The sequence below is a fragment of the Choloepus didactylus genome, chromosome 4 (genome assembly GCF_015220235.1).
Source record: "Choloepus didactylus isolate mChoDid1 chromosome 4, mChoDid1.pri, whole genome shotgun sequence".
NCBI lineage: Eukaryota > Metazoa > Chordata > Mammalia > Pilosa > Megalonychidae > Choloepus > Choloepus didactylus.
Genome location: NC_051310.1, coordinates 94,505,499 through 94,528,240, shown reverse-complemented (window position 1 = coordinate 94,528,240; position 22,742 = coordinate 94,505,499). Strand labels below are relative to the sequence as shown.

Sequence of the window (22,742 nt, the reverse complement as noted above, 5' to 3'; positions counted from 1 at the left end):
CATGCTACAAGGTTTCTTACCATCCCAAGCATCAAACATGTCCGTGATGAAGTAATCAATGAAAGAGATTTGGGACTTGGGGATGCTGCAGGTGTTTCTGTCAAAAACTGGCATCACCACAGGTAGGCCTTGCCGCTTCTCTTCATCTGTCTGTAAACCAGAAAACTTGATTATGCAACTCTAGTATCTGGCTACACAAACACCTAGGAGCAACCCCTCTGCCAAAGCTCCCTCCTGGCAGCCTGAGGTGGCTGGTGGTGGGAAGCCAACAGCAGCAATTGCCCAGAAAACCCAGATCTGCTACCAGCTACCAAGTTATTTTCAAGTCTAGAGAGCCTGTGAACACACCCAACCCAACGTGACCTCAACACGGGAAGCCTCATTCCTGAAGCTCCTCAGGTGAGACTCCAAACAATATCCTTAGTGTGTAAGCATGTTGGCCAGCCCCCCTCTCTGGACTGAGCTGCTCCCGTCACCCTGCAGTCATTCTCCTACCCAGCAGATGCTTGACATGCCAGATGTCAGGACTGTAGTGTGAATGAGAAACACTGCCCCACTTTCAGAGAAGTTTAGTGGCTGCTTCTCATCTCTGGCCTGGCTATTTTATTTGAAAAGGTTCTAAACACCCTTGAGATCCAGGAGGCAAATAAGGCTCTGGGTTGAAGACTTAAGTATTTTAGTGAAACTCTTCCAGAACATCTTCAGGTTTCCAGAGAGTTTTGCAAAAAAAAAAAAAAAAAGAAAAGAAAACACAACTGAGACCCTGGGGTGAAAAAGCAAATTCATCCTTGAAAGGTATCAGGGGGCATCTGATTCTTTGATACAGCCTTGGTTCGGCTCAGGAGTTGTGGAGAAGAGTGGGGTGATGCCCACAGGGCAGCAGTAGATAGACAGCAGCTTCCTGGAATGGGGTGAGAAATCAGAAAGAAAGTACTAAGAGTATCTTAGGGTGTGAAACCAGAATCACAAACTATCCCTGCTGGAGCCAGGGAGCTGATGCTGGGAGTTAAGTTGGACATGGGGCAGGATGACAACGTGAGGGCTGAACTGAACCCAGCATCACATAAGGTGGGAACAGGCTGGGGTGAGCAGCTCAAAATTAAGTTTGAGCCTTTTAGGCGGCATCTAATACATGTACTTCACACCAGATTTTCTCCCCGAATCGTCTGCTGGAAGGGGTCAAGCCATCCATCTGGCTCTGGAAGGCACTGCTAACCGCAGGGGCACTAGGAGTCATCACCTCTGAATGTCAGAGGGCTTTTGATAAAATGAGGTGCAGGCTACCTCTATTGGGCCAGGTGTAGTAAGGAAGAGAAGGGTTGGCTCTACACAGAATAAAGGCAATGGAGTTAATAACTGCAGGAAAGCCAGCGTGGGTCTAGAAGTTGGTCCCACTGAGGGTAGAGATGACAGAACTAGACCAGGTTTCTATCTGGAATGGCCTTCTCCGAGGGGCCTGATACGGGGATCACGTAAAATGTTTCCAATCCCCTGAGTTCTCAGTCAGGGTCTATGGATGTGGTGAGACATGTACAGAGAAGGGGGTAAGTGTAGAAGGTGCATCTTGGGCTCTGCCATCTGCCAGAAGCCCAGCTATCAAAGGCTGAGTTCTGTTGGCCATTCTGGAAGTGCTGTAGAAGTGTTGGTCTGAGGGTGGAGTACAGGTGTTGTGAATGGCCAACAATGGGACAAGAATGTGGGCATTGAGCAAAACCAAAAGGCTAGGAGCCTATCTACCCCAACCCTAACCCTGGAACTGTTCCCAGAGAGAAATTCCAGGGCCCCTCTACCACTGTTGACAACTGGCTAGGACCTCCCCGGCCTGTTGTTCCATTCTACTTCTATCCTGCTGGCTTTGGCTGGGCCTGGCAATCCCCAGCAGATGCAGGAACTTGGACGGCTCGGGCTAGAACCGCTCCCAGGACCAGCTGGCAGTATGGCTGCCCTGCCCTGCAGATAGGTGTGCCAAGGCTCAAGTCACTGGGATCAAACAGGGCATATGGTGTGGTGTTCTAGAAAGACTAACTAGGGCAAGGTGGCTGACAATGTTGTCCAGATTAGCTATATCCTTACTTGATGTTTTAATCTGGTTATTCATTGTTGCTGAGAGGGAGTGTTAAAATCTCTAACTATGGTATGGAATTATCTATTTCTTCCTTTGATTCTGTCAATTTTACTTCAGCTATGTGGGAAGCTCCACTATCAGCTGCATATATGCTTAGGTTATTACGCCTTCCTATAGTACTAACCTTTCATCATTTTCTAGTGTCACTGTATATCTGGTAATAGTCTTTGTCTTGAGGTCTACTTTGATATTAATAGCCATTCTGGCCTTCATATGCTTATAATTTGCATGATAAGATATTTTTCCATCCACTTGCATTGAACCTATGTGTTCTTTATATTTAAAATGTCTTATTTAGACAGCATGTAGCTGGGTCTTGCTTTTTATCCATTCTGGTAATCTATCTTTAAATTGGAATGTTTAGTACACTAACATTTAATGTAAGTATTTATATGACTAGAGTTGGATCTACCACTTCACTATTTTTCATTCCTGTTTCTCCTTTCCTGCTCTCTTATATTATTTTATTATATTTTAGTATTCCATTTTAATAGATGTATTAATGTATCTATAACTACAGTGATTGCTCTAGGGATTACAATATAAATCCTTCACTTTTCAGTCTACTGAGCTAATACTGTCACACTTCATATAAAATGTAGAAACCTTGGAACTTTATAGGTTCATTTACCCTCTCCAATTCTTTATGTTGTAATTGCCATGTCTCAGGGCTACATACATTATAAACCCTACAATGCAATGTCATAATTTTTAAATTGTGGTAACATATATATAACATAAAATTGGCGATGTTAACCATTTTTAAGTGTATAATTCAGTGGCATTAATTACATTCACAATGTTGTACTATAAGTACCATACATATTACCTAAATTTTTCATCACCTCAAACAAAATCTCTGTGCCAATTAAACAATAACTCCCCATTCAACCTACCACAGCAAACCTGAATCTACTTTCTGTCATTATGAATTTGCTTATTCTAGATATCCCATATGAGTGAAATCATACATTTGTCCTTTTGTGTCAGGCTTATTTCACTTAACATAATGATTTCAAGGTTCATCCATGTTGCAGCATGAATCAGAACTTCATACCATTTTACGGCTGTATAGTACCCATTGTATGAACATATCACATGTTGTTTAAACATTCATCTGTTAATAGACACATGAGTTGTTTCTACCTTTTCTCGGTTACTGTGAATAATGCTGTTACGGACATGAGTGTACAAGTCCCTGCTTTCAGTTCTTATTGACATATACTGAGGAGTGGAATTGCTGGGACATAATGATAATTCTATGTAAAACTTTGAGAAACTGCCAGAATGTTTCCACAGCAGATTCACCACTTACATTTCCACAAGCTGTATGCATGGGTTTCAATTTCTCCATATTCATGTTTACACTATTTTTTGTTCTTTTTAATGACAGCCACCCCAGTGGGTATGAAGTGGTATCTCACTGTGGTTTGGATTTGCATTTCCTTAATGACCAATGATATTGAGCCTTTTTGTGGAGTTGTAGGAGTTCTTTATAAATGCTGGATATTAAACCCTTAACAGATATATATAACTCTGGATATATCCAAATATTTTCTCCTATTCTGTAGATTGTCTTTTAACTTTCTTGGTAATGTCCTTTGGTGCACAAAAGAAGTCCTTTTTTTTGGTCACGGTTTAAAGTCTGAGAATCCATTACCTAATACAAAGTCCTGGAGATACTTCCCTGTTTCTTCTAGAAGTTTTTTGGTTTTATTTCTTATCTTTAGGTCTTTGGTCCTTTCTGAGTTATTTTTTTCTTAGGCTTCACTGTGTAGTGTAGTTCAGGTATGTTAAAAAATTTTTTATTCTGTTATCATTTACACAATCTAACATTTCCTCTTTTAATCACATTCAGATATATATTTCAGTGCAGTTAATTACATTCAAAATGTTGTGCTACCATCACCATTATCCATTACCAAAACATTTCCATCCTTCCAAATAGGAACCATTTACATTTTAAGCCTAAACTTCCCGTTTCTTCTCTCCACTCTGAGTGTGCCTATTCCAGTTGTTTCAATATAGTGAGATCGCACAATATTTGTTCTTTTGTATCTGGCTTATTTTACTTAACACGTCTGCAACGTTCATCCAAGCTGTTGCATGTATCAGGACTTCATTCCTTTTTACAGCTAAATAATATTCCGTTGTGTGTATATACCACATTTTATTTATCCATTCATTGGTTGATGGACACTTGTGTTGCTTCCATCTTTTGGCAATTGTGAATAATGCCAATATAAATATTGATGTACAACTACCCATTTGAGTCCCTGCTTTCAATTCTTTTGTGTATGTACTTAGTAGTGGGATTGCTGGGTCATATGGTAGTTCTATACTTAGTTTTCTGAGGAACTGCCAAACTGTATTCCACAGAGGTGGCGTCATCAGTGAACTAGTGTTCCTCTTTCTCCACATCCTCTCCAACATTTACTTTCCATTTCTTTTTTAGTAGCAGCCAGACTAATGGGTATGAAATGGTATCTGATTGTGGTTTTGATTTGCATTTCCCTGATGCCAAAGATGTTGAGCATTTTTTCCTGTGCTTTCTTACTATTTGTACATTTTCTTTGGAGCGATGTCTATTCAAGATTTTTGCCCATCTTTTTAAGCAGTTTTATTGAGATATATTCACACACCATATAATCCATCCAAAGTGTACAGTCAATGGCTCTCAGTATAATCACAGAGTTGTGAATTCATCACCATAATCAATTTTAGAACATTTTCATTATTCCAAAAACAAAAACCCCATACCTTACACCCTCCAATATTGACATTTAACATTGGTGTGGTACCTTTGTTAAAACTGATTAAAAAGAATATTAAAAAATATTTCTGTTAATTATAGACCATAGTTTGCATTAGGTGTATTTTTTCCCATATACCACCCTATTATAAGCAACTTGTAATGGTGATGTATGTTTGTTCTAGTTAATGAAAGAATATTCTTATATTTGTACTATTAACCACAGTCATCATCCACAGCAGGGTTCATTGTGTTATACAGGCTCACATTTTATCCTGTAGCACTCCTTCTAGAGACATACACGACCCTTCACTTACCCTTTCAACCACATTCACACACATAAGGTAGTGCTGTTAATTACACTCATAATAATGTGCTATCATCACCTCTATTAATTTCCAAACATTTACAGTCAACCTAATTGAAAATTCTCTTTTGCATATTTTTAAATTGGGTTGTCATTTTCTTATTGAGTTGAAGGAATTCTTTATATATTCTGGATATTAAACCTTTATCAGATATGTGGTTTCCAAATATTTTCTCCCACTGTGCAGGATGTTGTTTTACTTTCATGATACAGTCCTTTGAGGTGCAAAAGTTCTTAATTTTGATGAGGTCCTATTTTTTTTTTTTTCTTTTGTTGCTTGTGCTTTGCTTTGGGTGTGAAGTCTAAGAAACCATTATTTCCTAACACAAGGTCCTGGAGATGCTTCCCTGTGTTTTCTTCCAGGACTTTGATTGTTTTAGCTCTTCTGTTTAGGTCTGTGATCCATTTTGATTTTTGTATATGGTATGAGGGAGGGGTCCTCCTTTTTTTTTTGCAAATGGAGATCCAGTTTTCACAGCACCTGTTGTTGAAAATACTATTCTTTCCCAATTGAGTGGTTTTTGCCCTCTTGTCAAAAATTAGTTGGGCATAAATTTGAGGGTTGATTTCTGATCCCTCAGTTCAATTCCATTCGTCTGTATGTCTGTCCTTGTGCCAGTAACCAGTAGGGTGCTGTTTTGATTACTGTGGCTTTGTAATAAGTTTTAAGATTGGGAAGTGTGAGTCTTGCAACTTTACTCTTCTTTTTCAAGACAGCTTTGGCTATTCAGAGCCCCTTACCCTTCCATGTAAATTTGGTGATTGGCTTTTCCATTTCTGCAAAGAAAGTTGTTGGGATTTTGATTGGGATTCCACTGACTCTTAAGTATCATTAAGATGTCGATCCTACCCAAAGCAATTTATAGTCTCCTAATCCATGAGCACGGAATGTCCTTCCATTTATTTGGATCTTCTTTGATTTATTTTAGCAATGTTTGGTAGGTTTCTGTGTATAAATCCTTTATACCCTTGATTAGATTTATTCATAGATATTTGATTCTTTTAGTTGGTATTGTGAATGGAATTTCTTTCTTGATTTCTTCTTCCTATCGTTCATTGCTTGTGCACAGAAACACTACTGATTTTGGGTTTGTTGATCTTGTACCCTGTCATGTTGCTGAATTCATTTGTTTGCTCTAGGAGATTTGTCGTGGATTTTTCAGGATTTTCTGTATACAGGATCATGTCATCTGCAACTATGGAAAGTGTTACTTCTTCCTTTCCAATCTGGATGCCTTTTATTTCTTTTTCTTGCCTAATCCCTCTGGCAAGAACTTCCAGTACAATGTTGAATAACATGGTGTGACACTGGGCATCCTTGTCTTGTTCCAGATCTTAGAGGGAAAGCTTTCAGTCTTTCACCATTAAATAGGATGTCCACTGTGGACTTTTCAGATGTATATTTTTTATCATGTTGAGGAAGTTTCCTTCTATTCCTGTTTTTCTAAGTGTATTTTATCATGAAAGGATGCTTGACTTTGTCAAATGCCTTTTCTGTGTCAACTGAGATGATGTGGTGTATTACACTGATTTCCTTACGCTGAACCAAACTTGTATTCCAGGGATAAATCCCACTTGATCATGGTGTATAACTGTTTTAAAAGGGTGTTGGATCTGGTTTGCTAGTATTTTGTTGAGGATTTTTGCATCTATATTCATAAGATATTGGTCTATAGTTTTATTTTTTTGTGTGTTATCTTTATCTGGCTTTGGTATGAGGGTGATGTTGCCCTCAGAGTGAATTAGGGAATATTCCCTCCTCTTCAATTTTTGGGAAGAGTTTGAGCAGAATTGGAGTTAAGTCTTTTTGCAATGTTTGGAAGAATTTCCCCATGAAGCCATCTGGTCCTGGGCTTTTCTTTGTTGTGAGGTTTTTGATGACTTATTCAGTTGCTTTACTAGTAATTGGTTTGCTGAGAGCTTCTATTTCTTCTTGAGTTAATGTAGGTAGTTCATGTGTTTCCAAGAATTTTTCTAATTTTTTTGGCGTACATTTGTTCATAGTATCTTCTTATAGACTTTTTTATTTCAGCAGGGTCAGTAGTAATGCCCCCTTTTCATTTCTGATTTTCATTATTTGCATCCATTCTCTTTTTTTCTTTGTCAGTGTAGCTAAAGGTTTGTCAATTTTATTGATGTTTTTAGAGAACCAACTTTTGGTTTTGTTGACCCCCCCCCCCCATTTATTTCCACTTTAATCTTTGTTATGCCATCCTTCTGGTCACTTTGGATTCAGTTTGCTCCTCTTCTTCTAGTTCTTTCAGTTTGAGATTAGGTCTCTGTTCTTTTTTAAAGCAAGCATTTAGAGCTTTAAATTTCCTTCTCAGCACTGCCTTTGCTACCTCCCATAAATTTTGGTATGTTGTATTTTCATTTTCCTTCACCTCAAGATATTTCCTAATTTGACTTCTGATTTCCTCTTTAACCCACTGGTTAAGAGAATGTTGTTTAATTTCCACATAATTGTGAATTTTCCATTTCTCCCTCTGTCATTGATTTCTAGCTTCATTCCATTGTGGTTGGAGAATGTACATTGTATGACTTTAATATTTTTGAATTTATTTAGATGTGTTTTGTGACCTAAAATATGGTCTGTCCTGGAGAATGATCCATGTGCACTCGAAAAAAATGTGTATTCTGTTGTTGGTTGAAGTGTCCTATATCTGTCTGTTACGTCTAGTTGGTTTAGAGTATCATTCAAGTCTTGTATTTCTTTACTGATCTTCTGACTAGATGTTCTATCCATTACTGAAAGTGGTATTTTAAAGTTTCCTACTATTAATTTACAACTTACAATTTCTCCCTTCAATTCTCAGTATTTGTTTCATATATTGTTGGGTTCTGCTGTTAGGTGCATATATATAAACTGTTACATCTTCATGTTGAATTGTCCCCTTTATCAGTATATAATGACTGATTTTGCCCCTCATAAACTGTTTTTGATCTAAAGTCTGTTTTATCTGATATTAGTATGGTTACCCCAGTGCCCTTTTGATTTCTACTTGTATGGTACAAAATTTTTCATCCTCTCACTTTCAACCTACTTGTATTTTTTTAATTTAAGATGAGTCTCTTGCAGATACCATATAGTCAGGTCATGCTTTTTTTAATCCACTCTGTGGATCTGTCTTTTGACTGGAATGTTGAATCGATTTACATTTAAAATCACTACTGATAATACAGGACTTTCTTCTATTGTATTTCTATTTAGCCTTTGTCTATCTTATACCTTTTTTGTCCCTCATTTCCATTAATGCTTACTTTTATATTTATTTTTTTGTGTTGTACCATATTGAGTGCCTTCTCATTTCTATCTGGATATATTTTTCATCTACTTTCCTTGTGGTTACCATGGGATTAAAATTTAACATCCTAAATATATAACAATCATATCTAGTTGATACCAACTTAACTTCAATAGCGTGGACACATAGGTTTCCTATATACCCCCGTGTCCTCAACTTATTTTTTTTTTTTAATTTGTCATCACTTATATTTTTATACATTGTATGTCAAAAACTTAGATTTGTTACTTTTTATGTATTTGCATTTTAGCACTTGTAGGAACTAAGAAGTAGAGTTATATACCAACAATACACTACCACAACACTGGCTTTTATAATTATTCAAATGGTTACTTTTACTGCAGATCTTTGTTTGTTCATGCTACTTTGAAGCATTGTCTTCTTTCCTTTTCTTTCAGGCTGAAAAACTCCCCTTAGCATTGCTTGTAGGGTAGGTCTAGTGAGATGATCTCCCTCAGCTTTTGTTTATCTGAGAATGTCTTAATCTATTCCTCATTTTTGAAAGAAAAGTCTAGCCAGATATAAAAGCCCTGGCTGGCAGTTGTTTTCTCTCAGCACTTTATTTCAAATCACTGCCTTCTTGCTGCCATGGTTTCAGATGAGAAGCTGGCACTTGATCTAATTGGGATTCCCCTGTGCATAAACAAATTGTTTCTCTTGCAGCTTTAAGAACTCTCTCTTTATCCTTTGCATTTGACACTGTGATCAATATATGATGGGGTATATTTTTCTTTCTTCATTTTTATCCTATGTAGTGTTTTCTGGGCTTCTTGGATGTGCATATTCATGTCTTTTGCTAAGTTTGGGAAGTTCTGTTATTACTTCTTTGAATATTCCTCTTGCCCTTTTCTTTCTTTATTCTACTTCTGGGACTCCCATAATGCATATATTGGTGTGCTTGACACCCAGAGGTATTTTAGATTATTTTCGCTTTTAATAATTCTTGCTTCTTTCTGTTCCTCACCCTGACTCATTTCAAGTGCCTTGTCTTTGAGTTCACTGAATCTTCTGCTAACTCTAATCTGTTCTTGAAACCCTTCTGGGCATTCTTCATTTTGGTTATTGTGGTCTTCAACTCCAGAAGTTCTGTTTGGGTCCTTGTAAAAATTTCTCTCTCTTTACTAAGACTCTTATATTGTTCATTCATTATTTTCTTGATATCCTTTAGTTCTTTCTCTGTATTTTACTTCATCTCCTTGAGCATTTTTTAGATCTTTTTTTTTTTTAAAGGATTTGTTTAGCATGTCTACATTCTCATCTTCTTTGCTGGTGTTTTCTGGATTTTTACCCTCTTCTTTTGGATGGACAATCATTTCCTGTTCCCTTGTTTGTATTACACTCTTTTGTTGCACACCGTACATTTTAATATTTTAAAATGTTATCTCTGGACTTTATTCCCTGAGATGTCTGTTTCTTGATTTTTGTAACCAGCTGGTGATGAGACGGAGCTTTTCCTCGACTTCAGCCCTCCTATCTGGAAGGTCTGCCTGAGGCGAATGAAGTGCACAGGGTGTTCCCTATCTTTCTGGGCCTGTGTCTTGTCCTGGGATTTTGCTTGTTAGTTGTTTTGGAGTTCCCCTGATTACAGGATTCTGGTTGTCCCCTCTGTTTCCCAGGAGACAAACCTCCCTCTTCTGGGTGTTTGAAGCTGGCAGGCCTTTGCCCCTGACTCCGCTTCTATAGTTTCTTACACTCCTTTTGTTGACTTTTGCCTAAAGGGCAAATTCTGTTAGGAGGGGCATGCCAGAAAGGAGTTTCCCAAGTCAGTCTTTTCCAGTCATAACAGGGCCAGGGACCCATGAAGAAGGTGCTGACCAGTTCCAAAGAAGGGCTCCAAGAGCTTCTCTGACAGCTCCCCAAAGCTGAGCTTTCCTGGCCTGTTTCCTGCAGCCCTGAGGAAGTGCTGCATCTTTAAGTCCCTATGTCACCTCCCCTGTCTGGGGAAATTTGAAACAATGGCACTCTGAGTCAGGCCCCCAGTGATCCAAATTCGCTATTCAAAAGTTGTGATCATCCTTGTTCTCTGAGGACTTTCTTTCACCAGTGAGCAAGCCAAGGGCTGGGTACCAGGAGCCGCCACAGAGGGGGCAATTTACTGTTCTTTATCATAATTTATCAGCCTTTTCCTTCTGCTCTTCCCTGGATACTGTACAATGTTCTTCTGGCCTCTAGTTTCAAAACAGTTGTTTCAGACAGTTCCTGCCTGTTTAATAGTGGTTTTGTTGGAAGGAGTGAGTTCTAGAGCTCCCTACTGTGCCATCTTCCCCTTTCCAATTTGCCTTCTTTCTTGAAGGATGTTTTTCACTGGGTACAGAATTCTGAGTTGATAGTTTTCTCCTAATAGCCCTTTAAAGATGCTGTTCCAAGGAAAAAAAAAAGATGTAGTGCCCCCTTGAGGAGCCTGTGGAGAATGCAGGGGTATTCGCCTACTCCACCTCCATGGTTGCTAACATGACCACAGACATAGGGGACTGGTGGTTTGATGGGTTGAGCCCTCTACCACAGGTTTTACCCTTGGGAAGATGGTTGCTGCAAAGGAGAGGCTAGGCCTCCCTATAATTGTGCCTAAGAGCCTCCTCCCGAATGCCTCTTTGTTGCTCAGATGTGGCCCTCTCTCTCTAGCTAAGCCAACTTGAAAGGTGAAATCACTGCCCTCCCCCCTACGTGGGATCAGACACCCAGGGGAGTGAATCTCCCTGGCAACGTGGAATATGACTCCCGGGGAGGAATGTAGACCTGGCATCGTGGGACGGAGAACATCTTCTTGACCAAAAGGGGGATGTGAAAGGAAATGAAATAAGCTTCAGTGGCAGAGAGATTCCAAAAGGAGCCGAGAGGTCACTCTGGTGGGCACTCTTATGCACACTTTAGACAACCCTTTTTAGGTTCTAAAGAATTGGGGTAGCTGGTGGTGGATACCTGAAACTATCAAACTACAACCCAGAACCCATGAATCTCGAAGACAGTTGTATAAAAATGTAGCTTATGAGGGGTGACAATGGGATTGGGAAAGCCATAAGGACCACACTCCACTTTGTCTAGTTTATGGATGGATGAGTAGAAAAATAGGGGAAGGAAACAAACAGACAAAGGTACCCAGTGTTCTTTTTTACTTCAATTGCTCTTTTTCACTCTAATTATTATTCTTGTTATTTTTGTGTGTGTGCTAATGAAGGTGTCAGGGATTGATTTGGGTGATGAATGTACCACTATGTAATGGTACTGTAAACAATCGAAAGTACGATTTGTTTTGTATGACTGCGTGGTATGTGAATATATCTCAATAAAATGAAGATTAAAAAAAAAAAAAAGATGCTGTTCCAATGTCTTTGCCTTCATAGTTTCTTACTGGTAGTCAGCAGACATGTGACTCTTGTTCCCTTGTAAATAATGTGCCACTTTTCTTTGCTACCTTTCAAGATTTTTAGATGCATGAAGTTGTATGCATAAATTTTGGCCATTATACTTTTAGGTATTTTTTTCTGCCCCACTCAGTCTGTCTCTGACCTCCTTCAGGAACTCTTATTACATATAAGTCAGACCTTCCATAAATATTTTACAAGATTCCTGGAATTCTGTTCATTTTTTTCCTGTCTTTTTTTCTATCTCTCCTTTATTTTCAAATTCATTGACTCTTTCCTTTGCTATTGTTTGTATTGTTGTATTGATTGTAGTTAAATCATCCAGTGAATTTAAAGTTTCAGATATGTATTTTGGTTCTAGAATTTCCATTTGGTTCTTTCTTTTTTTTTTCTACTTCTCTGTTGAGCTTTTCTATCATTTCGTTCCTTTTCTTTTGCTTCACTGAGCAGTTATAATAGCTGCTTTTAAAATCTTTGTCTACTAATTCCACTCTCTGGGTTATCTTGGGTTGGTTTTGTCTTTCCTCTTGAGACTGGATTATGTTTACCTAAAATTTGTATGTTGACTAATTTTAGATTATATCTAGCACACTGTGAATGTTTTATGCTGTGGAGATTTGGATTCTGTTAGACTCCTCCAAAGAGTTAGTGTTTACTATTCTATCTAGCAATTAACTTGGCTAGACTCAAACTTTAAGCTCTAAGTTCCCTGTGTTGACTGGCAGCTAAAATCTGTTTAGTTCTTCTAGTCTCAGCATGTTTGGATTCACCCCATGCAACCCCCTCACCCCTACTTTGCAATGGCTGCTATTGCCTTGAACTCTGTTTTCTGGTTCTTCAAGGCCATAAGACTTCTTGTTCCTATCCCAGTTTTTAAGTGCTGGTGTAGTACTGACTAGTGACTGCCTTCAAGAAAAAAAGTCCTAAAAATTGGAAACTCAGTGCATTCCTCATCCAAGTGAGACTCCCTCCCACTTTCTGTCTGCTTTTTTCCTTCAATGCCTTCAAGTCGATATATCTTGTCTAGAGTTTATAGTTCTCTCCAGAAGGTTGGTCTTGTAGGAGCTACCTGGCCAGTGATGAAAGAGGATCTGGACTAGCTAAAACTAGGGTGCCAGGTAGATGGGTACTCTGTATTTTATGCATGATTTTTCTGTAAACCCACAGAAACAACTAAATAATTTAATTTAAACATTAAAAAAAAAAACAAAAAGATGCCTCCCCCTAACATATGGTTTGATAACTTGGCTCTGATAAGAGGCCTTTAGTGAAACCCTCTTTAACTTACACAGGGAACTTAAGAGAGCATTTTACCTGAGAAAAATATTCTTCTGAGATGCGTGCTGCCCATTCAATGCAGTGCTCCAGGGGTCGACAGGGGTTGGACACATCAGCACACTTAATCAGCATTCGTTTGATTAGAGTCCGGTTCTCTGGAGTCCTGAGCATAGTAGTTATGTCTTTCTCATCTTTATTAGTTTCCTAAAACATGAGTGAGATTCAGAGTAATCAAAACAGGTCTCCTGGTGCCAAAGCCTCTTACTTAAGCAAAAAAATGCACTGGCCAGGATCTATCAGTTAAGGTTCCACAAACCAGAACCCTGCGGGCACTCAACATTGAGCTTAGCCCCTCACTTTACAAAGGGAAAAACCAAGACCTAGAGAGATTTCCACAGGACCTAAGAGTAGAGAGACAGCAGTGGAAGTTAAATCTGTCCTTTTTTTTCCTCTCCAAATCTTTCTCACAGTGGCCTTTTCTTTCTGTTCCACACAATCTCTCCTTTGGTAATGAAGATCCTTGTGGTCACCAGACTCCTAACTCACAACCCAATCCCAAACCCAACCCTGTGATAGCTGTGATCCTGTGAATTAGCCTTTCTTATACCAAGATCATGTTATATATGATGATACTCCTTCACTTTAACCTAACATTTTATGGTGTAAAAGGGACTTATTTTCTTTTGAGCTGCATTCATAACATCTGTGGTGTGGTATTATTATTTAACATTACATTTTACAGATTAGGACACTGGGTTTCAGAGAGGTGAAGTGACTTGTCCAAAGCTGCCCAGCTGAGCCACAATGAGAACTTAAGTACCTCAAGCCGTCTGCTTCACAAGGAGTTAATTCATGATTTAATGGAACCTCTGGTTGCATGCCCTCTAAAGAGAATTTTGGTTGGAGGAGGGAATACTGGGGCAGAGAAGGCAGAAGCAAGGAAGTCTCCTTATAGTGATCCTGTGCCTATGAAGCAACCTCTCTGAGGATTTAGTCATGTGATTTAAACATGTCCAAGAAGGCCTGAAGGACTCATCTCAGTGGGGGAAATCTGCCATCAAGATGGCCAGGTGCCCAGTCCCCAGGAGAGTGCCAGGAAAGACATAACCAATGCTACCTCAGTGGCTCTCCTTGCTCCAACTCTCCACTTGGTCAACCAGTTTTGTTCTGACCCTTCTTTCTTCCTATGTATTATTAGTGCCTTCAGTTTGCAGCTCAGAACTGCCAGGCTTGAAACTATTCTCTTTCAGTTTATTTTGTATCTGTTCTGACCCACTCAGTGTTGATTTCCAGTCTAACTCTCAGAAGTAACCCCAAGTATTGATAACAGAAATGAGAAACATGATTTTCAAGTAGAGGATGCAGCTGCGTGTGGGAACTGCCCAGACTAGATGGAGGAAACCAAGCCCGTAAGTCTTATGGTTTCCTTGTATAACCTGGGGTCAGCCAGATGCAGTGGCCTGGGTGACAGACAACCCCATCCAGGATGGAAGGGTTCAATAAAAGAGGCTGGTGTGGGCACCACTTCACTCAAACTCCCTGTAAGGCAATGTCAGGAGCTGGCTGATAAACTGGGAGAACAGGGAACAGTGAAAGGAACAGAGTTCTCAACAGGTTTGAACATCAGGTTAATGATGAGTAAGCGTGAAGGGGTAATAGCTGGAAGCCAGAAAAGACAAAAGCCTGGGCATGGCCAAATAAATGAACTGCTGAAGTGAAATGGAGTTCGAATGACCCTTGCCTGAGAGGAAAGGTCATGCCTGTGCCTGGCAAAATCTCAGTATGGTTATTGTGGTAGTTTGGAACTGTATGTACCTAAGAAAACATGTTCTTAAATCTATTCCTGTGGATATACATTCATTGAAAGTAGGGCCTAAGGATAAAGTTACTTCAGTTAGGGTATGACTCATGTCAATCAGTATTGCTGGAGTCCTCTAAAAACGGGATGAAGAGAGGGAGAATGCATGTGAGCACACCACGGAAGCAATGCAACTCCAGAAGAGAAGGGAGACCAGAAGATGCCACCATGGGTCTTGCTGCATGGCAGGGGAACCAAGGATTGCTGGCAGCCAGTCTATGAGAAGGAAGCATCATCTTGATTATGTCTTGATTTGGACATTCTCACAGCCCCAAACTGTAAGCTAATAAATTCTCTATTTAATGCCAAGCTATTTCATGGTATCAATTTTCAGCAGCCTAGGAAACTAAAACAGTGATGTAAGTTGAGAGGAGTTGGTGATAGGTAGACAAGATTGTGAGCTGGTGCCAAAATTCTCAGTGGATTTGGTGTGGATGAAAGGGTATATAAGTGGGCCTCCAGAAAGAAGGCTATGAAAGAACATATCCTCTAGGTTGCTGATCTCACTGAATCTCATGTGATAAAATCTATCATGTGCCATGCCCATTAATCTTGTCTTTGCCTTAAGATTTATTATCTCTACCCTACAGACAAGGATGTGGTGCAGCAGAGCTAGGATGGGGACTCAGATCTGTCTGCTTCCTAAGCTGTGGTCTTCTGCCTGGTGAGAGGTTTAATGTTTACACTTCTAGGCGGTTGTTGTGGACTCCATGCCTCAAATTCAGAAATGAGGCAGGGATAATGTCACAAGGGTCCGAATACAGGGTCCTTCCCACTTACCACTCTCCTGTGACACAGACCATCAGGATGGCTGCTGCCACCACAGAGTGGGGAGTGGCTGGTGAGAGACCTCAAGAGCTCTAACTGACTCCAGAATGCCCAAGAAGGGTAGAAGAGGACATTTGTGAGAAAGGGTACAAGAATGGTCCCCTGTCTAAAGTTAGTTTATCTAAAATTTTATCCTCTACTCAGAGTTTTTGCATCTATTTGAATTTGTTTTGCTAAGCTTTTTGTATTTCAATAATTTCTATCTAATGAAAACAAAATTAAATGAGTCCACTGAAGGAATCCACCCACAGCTCATAATAACCTAGATCACATGTCACCATGACACATAGGGACCCAAACACAGGTTCTCTCTACAGTAAGTTTCCCTTACCCCATTTTCTTCTAGTGCTGCCAAGGGCTTGTTGATGCTGTTGACAAACTTGTTGACATGCTCAAAATGCTTTGTCATTTCTGTGGCCAGGACCATGTCGATAATCCCCTGGCGCAGCGTCCGATAGTCATTCCTGTTTCAGACAACAAATGACAGGCTGCTACAGACCACTGATCCAGACCAGACAGGTACTCCCGAAAGCAATCTGTTATCCAGGATATGTGTCCACTTCAGTTAAAATTCTAATGTTACTGGAAGTTGCAGGGCACACTTTAAAAGAATGTTGTGGAAGTTATGGGTTAGTGCCTAGATTGTTAGCAAGCGGAACCTGAACAGAAGTTACCATCAAAAATTTATGGGCAAAGTCTTTATAGATGAAATGTTTATGTAGCTGTCATTCTGTAGTATAATGCATACAGTTCTTAGTTCAACCCCTACTGTTTTATTTTATTCTAAGTCCTTTCTCTTAATGAAGATGAAGGGCTGTGGTTATAAAGAATGTACCATCCATGCAGATACCTGGAGACACAACAATTTTAGTGTAAAGAGAACCTGGAGGTAGGAGATCTTTTGATATGGCTGGGAAAATCACAGGGAGTTCTTATTTTTATTTTTTTGAAGAGGCAATCTGTGTAATTCAAAATTTGAAAGGTATGAGTCTCCATTCAACCCCTTTTCTCTAATCACCTAGTTCCTTTCTCTGGAGAAAACCAAAGTTATCAGGGTCTTGTGTTCTTTTCCAGGTGTAACTGATGTATCTACAAGCAAATATCAATAATACCTGGAAGATGGCAGAAGGGAGTTTTATAAAAGCAGGAATACCCCTTTTAAAAGAATCCCTTATAATATTCTCCTTAAAACTCCAAATCAATAAGTATTCCTCACAATAGATCACTTTTCCCTTCTAATTGAAAATTTATTAAGTCCTTACTATATACCAGGTACTGTGCAAGATACCAAGGGTACATGCCCTTACAGTGCTTAAGTATCTAATCAGAGCTTCAACAAGTAATTAAATTATTTAGTGAAAAAAATGTGAAAAGTGCCATGAAGGAATGTGGGACTGAATAATTACAGAGTTTAACAACAGTGCTGTGGATCAGAAAAGGCTTCCTGAAGGTGTGATGTGTTAAGAGAGACAACAATAAGGGGAAATTTGCTGGGCAAAGGAGGGCAAAGTGGAGTGTTCCAGGCAGAGATGTGAGATGATCATGTCTGAGTCTCATAGGAGCTCAAGATGTCAGCTTTATACTTTGTTTTCTTGAACTGTCAAGAGACAAATCTGTCTGCTTCCTCAGCTGTGGTCTACTGTTAGTGCCTGGGGAGAGGTTTAATGTTATACATACTAGGCAGCTGTTGAGGACTCCATGCCTCAGATCTAGAAATAAGGGGAGGAGATAATGTCATGGGGCCCAATATTTTATGCTAAGTGAAAGAAATAATTACAAAAAATGGCCAAAGAAAATAGACTGATGACTGCTTATGGACAGGGGAATTGGGAAGTGACTGCTAATGGATTTGGGATTTCTTTCCCAGGTGATGAAAATGTTCTAAAATCAATTGTGGTGGTGATTGCAAAACTCTGTGAATACTACTTTATGCATTATAACTCAAAGATATTTTTTAAAGAGAGAGAGAGAAGGAGAGAGAGAGGTACCAACATGCACTAACTTTCTCAGTGGTTATTCTTACCTCTCCATGTTTTTAAAGATATTGCATTTATCATCTCGAGTGGTCAGCTGGAAGGCCAGGGCGGCATGGTGGCTCTCCAGTACAGCAGTGTCATTATACAAAATGGCTAGCTCGCTTCCAGCGTTACACAGGAAGGAATTGGTTCTCCCGGGGTGATCCACGTCATGAATGGTGGCTGCGATGAGGGCAGCGACCTCGTCAACTGGATCTAAAGTTTGCTGAAAACGAGAGATTTTTTTAAAGTGGGGTATGCAAGAAAGCCTTCTCTACAGTTTCCTTTCTGCCCTATTACTTTATGGTAAGCATATTTCATATGTCTGGGAAAAGAACACTGTGTGTGCTAATCAATTTCCTATACCCATTCTCAAGTGGTTACATCTTTGCATATGTTTATGAGGGAACATTATCTGATTTTCAGTCTCTCACAAGTTGGTCCTCAACAGATGTAAGTCACCTCCTCAGCCAGTCTATCTCTAGATTCATCATAAACAATCTTCCTTAGTCTGAGACACTGACTTAGGCCAACATAAACTAATATTACTCAGTGAAGATAACTGAATAAAAGAGTTTTTTAAAGTATATATCACCTATATAAACTGGGGACTGGTTAAGGTTTCCCCTCCTTCAAGTGTCTCTTTGTCAGGTTGGTGTCAGCGCTCTGTGAGTTTGGTGAAATGATCTGGAAGATTTCTATCATTTTCAAGGCTCTGGAAAAGTTTGTGTAGTCTGGGAAGTTTCCTTAAAGATATAAGGAATTCACCAGTCCATCTGGGAGCCAGGTTTAGAAGAAATTAGTTAATAGATTAAAAATTACATTCACAGTCAATGAACTCTTGGATTTTTACTTCTTGCATCAATTTGATTTAAAAATTTTTATTTTTAGAAAACCACCTATTTTAAGATTCTTGAATTGGCAAAGACGTGTACAGGAGCTTTCGCCTATCCTTTTCCATTTTCAATTTGTGTATTTATGTTTTGTAAAAAAATTTAGTTTCTTGATTAGTGTGGCTAGAACTTTATTTTCTTGGTTATTTCAAAGAACCACTTTCCATTTGGCTCTTCCCATGTTCTTTTTTTTTTTTCTTTTTGTTAAGGAATGAAAGTATTTTAAACTATGAATGTACACCTTTAAATATACCTCTGGCTTCAGTTCATAAGTTTTGGTATTATAGGTTTCTCATTTCTTGTTGTTTTCTAAGTAACCAATCATGCTGGGTTTTATTTCCTTGTTGATCCCAAGATTATTCAAAAGTTTCTCATTTATAAGTGGATGACATTTTTAATTTAACCTTTATTCTAGTTTTGTTGTATTGTAGTTAGAAAATATAGCTTCTGAAACTTGGAAGTTTATCAAGACATTCATTGTGGTCTAATAGACTGTTTTTGGAAATGCTCTATGGACACTTGAAAATAAGGAATTTATCTAGTAAACCAATAGTTTTAACTTTACTATATGGTATATGTGCCAGTTTGAATGTATTATGTCCCCCAAACGCCATTATCTTTGATGTAATCTTGTATGGGCAGATGTTATCAAGGTTGATCAGATTGAGTGTTTCTTTGGAATGCGCCCCACCCAGCTGTGGGTGATGACTCCGATTGGATGGTTTCTATGGAGGTGTTGCTCCACCCATCCAGGGTGGGTTTAAGTTGACCAGTGGAGCCATATAAATGAGCTGACAAAACGGAAGGAACTCAGTGCAGCTGTGAGTGATGTTTTGAAGAGGAGCAAGCTTGGTAGAGAGGAGCATCCTGGGAAAAAGCCATTTTGAAACCAGAACTTTGGAGCAGACACCAGCCACGTGCCTTCCCAGCTAACAGAGGTTTTCCGGATGCCATTGGCCATCCTCCAGTGAAGGTACCTGATTACTGATGTGTTAACTTGGACACTTTATGGCCTTAAGACTGTAACTGTGTAGCCAAATAAACTAGAACAGATTTTGGTACCAGGAGTGGGGTAAAATCTGTTCTAGTTTGCTAATGCTGCGGAATGCAAAACACCAGAGATGGATTGGCTTTTATAAAAAGGGGGTTTATTCAAACTGGCACAGTATGTCAAATGCTGTTTAAAATTAGTGATTTTAAGTTGGCTTTCTGAATGTACACTTGCACATTACCTATCGAATAGTTAAGCAAAAATTGGGTTGACTTCATATGGTGAGTTGTCTTGACACAAAGATGTCCCTCCCCTGTCATTTGTTTTCATAATTTAGAAAACAGTCCTCTCTTTGGACTTTCATTTTTACCTGAGATCTTGGTCATGTTCTTTCCTCAAGGGGAAAAAAAAATACTAGAGGGAGAAGAGGAAGGGTAACTGAAAGATCTAGATCTGAGAAGGTTTGACCTTTGAGGTGGGGAATGAAAATTTACTCAATACCTGCATGTGCTAGATGTCATTATTTCACTTTGTTCTCTCCTATATATTAGTTCCATGCTACAGGTGAGAAAATACAACCAGTAGGCACTTGGCCTGTCTCTGCCTGACTGCAGCAGTCCTGGTCCTGTCCACATTATGGCCTTCCTGGGTGTCACTGGAGCTCCATTTTATAATGTATCTTGAAGGAAACATAAATACTTTGGCAAATCAGTACAAGGCTAGTTACTGCTTCAAGAATATCCCTAATGATTTACAACATAAAAAACTTTCTTAGGAAGCTTGGTTTGGGAGTGGGCAGTGAGTAACTTTCATCATGTAGAGCCTTTTTTCTGGAAAGCTCTCCTCACTGTGACAGGACTGGCCTATTTCAGTCTGTCTCTTCTGGTTTTCTCTATTCACCCCCTTCTTCTCTCGTGCTGCTTCAAAGCTGGAGCTGCTAAAGGCAGACAATGAGCCAGTTCAGATTAGTCACCAGTAGACACCAGAGGCCACTGAACCTGATCCTTGGAGCCCAGGGTCTTGGGAGCCAGAGTTTAACGATCCTTACCCCTCATCCATGGCACTGATGCACTGAGGCCTGGATATACAAAGATGAAAAAGGAACTTGTGGTCCAAATAGTGGCTAGTCATTCTAACACACTGAAATCAGGAACTTTCCCAGGAGTCTGTGGGAACATGGAGGAGGGCACTGCTATGGATCCCTGAAGGACAGGCAAAGATGCGAGAGACAGCCAGCCCCAGCAAAGGGAGTAGCATGTCAAGGGCAAAACTTCAGAAACTAAACTGGTTTAGCATGGCCCAGATGGGGTCTGTGTGCTTGGGGCATGGGAGGGAAGATAAGAGATGGGCTTGAGTTTAGTACAGAAAGCCCTGAACACCCCTTCTGTGGAGTTTTAAAATTTAAATCTTGCAGGAGACAGGAAGCTGCTCCTGGGAATGACACAGTCAGATTTGCTGTTTCAGAAAGATCACACTAGCAGCAGTGTAAGTTGAGTTCCACAGGAGGCAGAATGGTCAGAAGTTCTAGTTTACAACTGTCTGGATGATGGTCCTCACTGGGACAGCAGCAGGGGCATTATGAGGAGATGAATCTGGGAACATTTAGGTGTTACAATAGGTAAGGTGGGATACTCAGTCAAAGCTGAGTGACTGGAGGTTGAGAAGAACCGAGGATGCCTCTAGGTTTCTGGCTTGGTTGGCTGGTGGGATGAAGGAACCCTGGACTGGATAAATGAGACGATGGGAGTACTGCTGGGGCAAAGATGATGAATTCGGTCTCAGACCCTGCTGACTGTGAGGTCTGAGGTGGGACTCTTAAGTGGCAGTATCTGGCACAGTCAGTTGGCTGTTCTTGTCTGTAGGTCTAGAATGAGGCTCTCAGAACAGCCCTACCCTAACCCACAGCCCCTTCCTATTCTTCATGGGACAAAATCCTGCTGCTTGTACTCCTGTAGCAGGGGTTGTGTCATGAAGGAACATTATCAACTCCCCAGAGCTACCACATGGTCTCCTGCCTGACTTCTCACATGCAACAGCCTTTCTGTGCCAGACTGCACAAGTGCAGGGACAACTGAGAAATTACACTGCCTCACATCTTGCAGAGGCAGAAGCAGTCAACTCTTTCCACTGCTCCCACACATTAAACATGGAATATAAACATCAGCTCACCTTTATCCTCTCTTTTGAGAGAAAATAGGCAGTGGCATGAAGCACATCAGCAGAATGTGTAGAATTGTGGTAGGGGTTAGAAGAATGATAATTGGCTTCGATAATCTGTAACCACAATCTCATCGTAGACTCAGAGCAGTTTAAGAATTCACAGATTCCAAAGCGAGCAAACATTTTGAGTCCAAGGTAAATCAAAGGTCTTTAGAAAAAAACATATACAGCATTAAAACAAAAGTGTTTTGAGCCTTGAATAGGTTCAAATAGGTTCAGAGCCAACAAACAAATCTGAGCCAAGCTTCAGAGCGTGTACATGGCAGAGCCCAGGCCTGCCTGTTGCTCTTTCTCCCCTCAGCCAAGGCCAACCCTGTGCAGAGCCCAGTCCCAAGCCCTTCTTCTGGGAATCATGATGTACCAGCCAGACAGGACTGCCAACAAAGGCTTCTGGTCTCAGAGCTCCCTTCTGAAGTTCCCCAATTGCTGGTGTGAGGCTGGCTCTGCCCTTCCCGATTCAGACTTCTATTTGCTCTAGTGGATTCCTCAAAACCAATGTTTTACCACGCTAAACTAGTCTCACTTTGAACCCTGTTCTCTCCTTTTGGACTTGCCGGGCCTATGTCACTGGCCGGATGTTTTGCCTAGAAGAAATATGAACCAGACACTCTCACTTATCATGTAATTGTCACAACAATCTGGGGGTGGGTGTTATGGTATGGGGGGGTTTTCCCTGAGAAGATGACTGATTACCAAGTCAGAACCTTAATGACTTGAAGTCACCGTGGTCCAGTGTCTGCCCTGGGCT

At 40.1% G+C, this 22,742-nt stretch overlaps 1 protein-coding gene across 3 annotated transcripts in view; it reads right to left on the bottom strand.

Annotated features, from left to right (window-relative positions):
* Window positions 1–22,742, bottom strand: part of PDE8A (phosphodiesterase 8A) — a 202,056-nt gene that overhangs the window by 2,840 nt on the left and 176,474 nt on the right. For all 3 annotated transcript variants that reach the window (XM_037833126.1, XM_037833125.1, XM_037833127.1), the window contains 5 exons: window positions 21,944–22,142; window positions 17,899–18,116; window positions 16,207–16,339; window positions 13,226–13,393; window positions 21–150 (listed from right to left, as the gene is read on the bottom strand). In XM_037833126.1, the coding sequence (XP_037689054.1) occupies window positions 21–150; window positions 13,226–13,393; window positions 16,207–16,339; window positions 17,899–18,116; window positions 21,944–22,142 (848 nt within the window). The remainder of the gene's footprint in view (window positions 1–20; window positions 151–13,225; window positions 13,394–16,206; window positions 16,340–17,898; window positions 18,117–21,943; window positions 22,143–22,742) is intronic.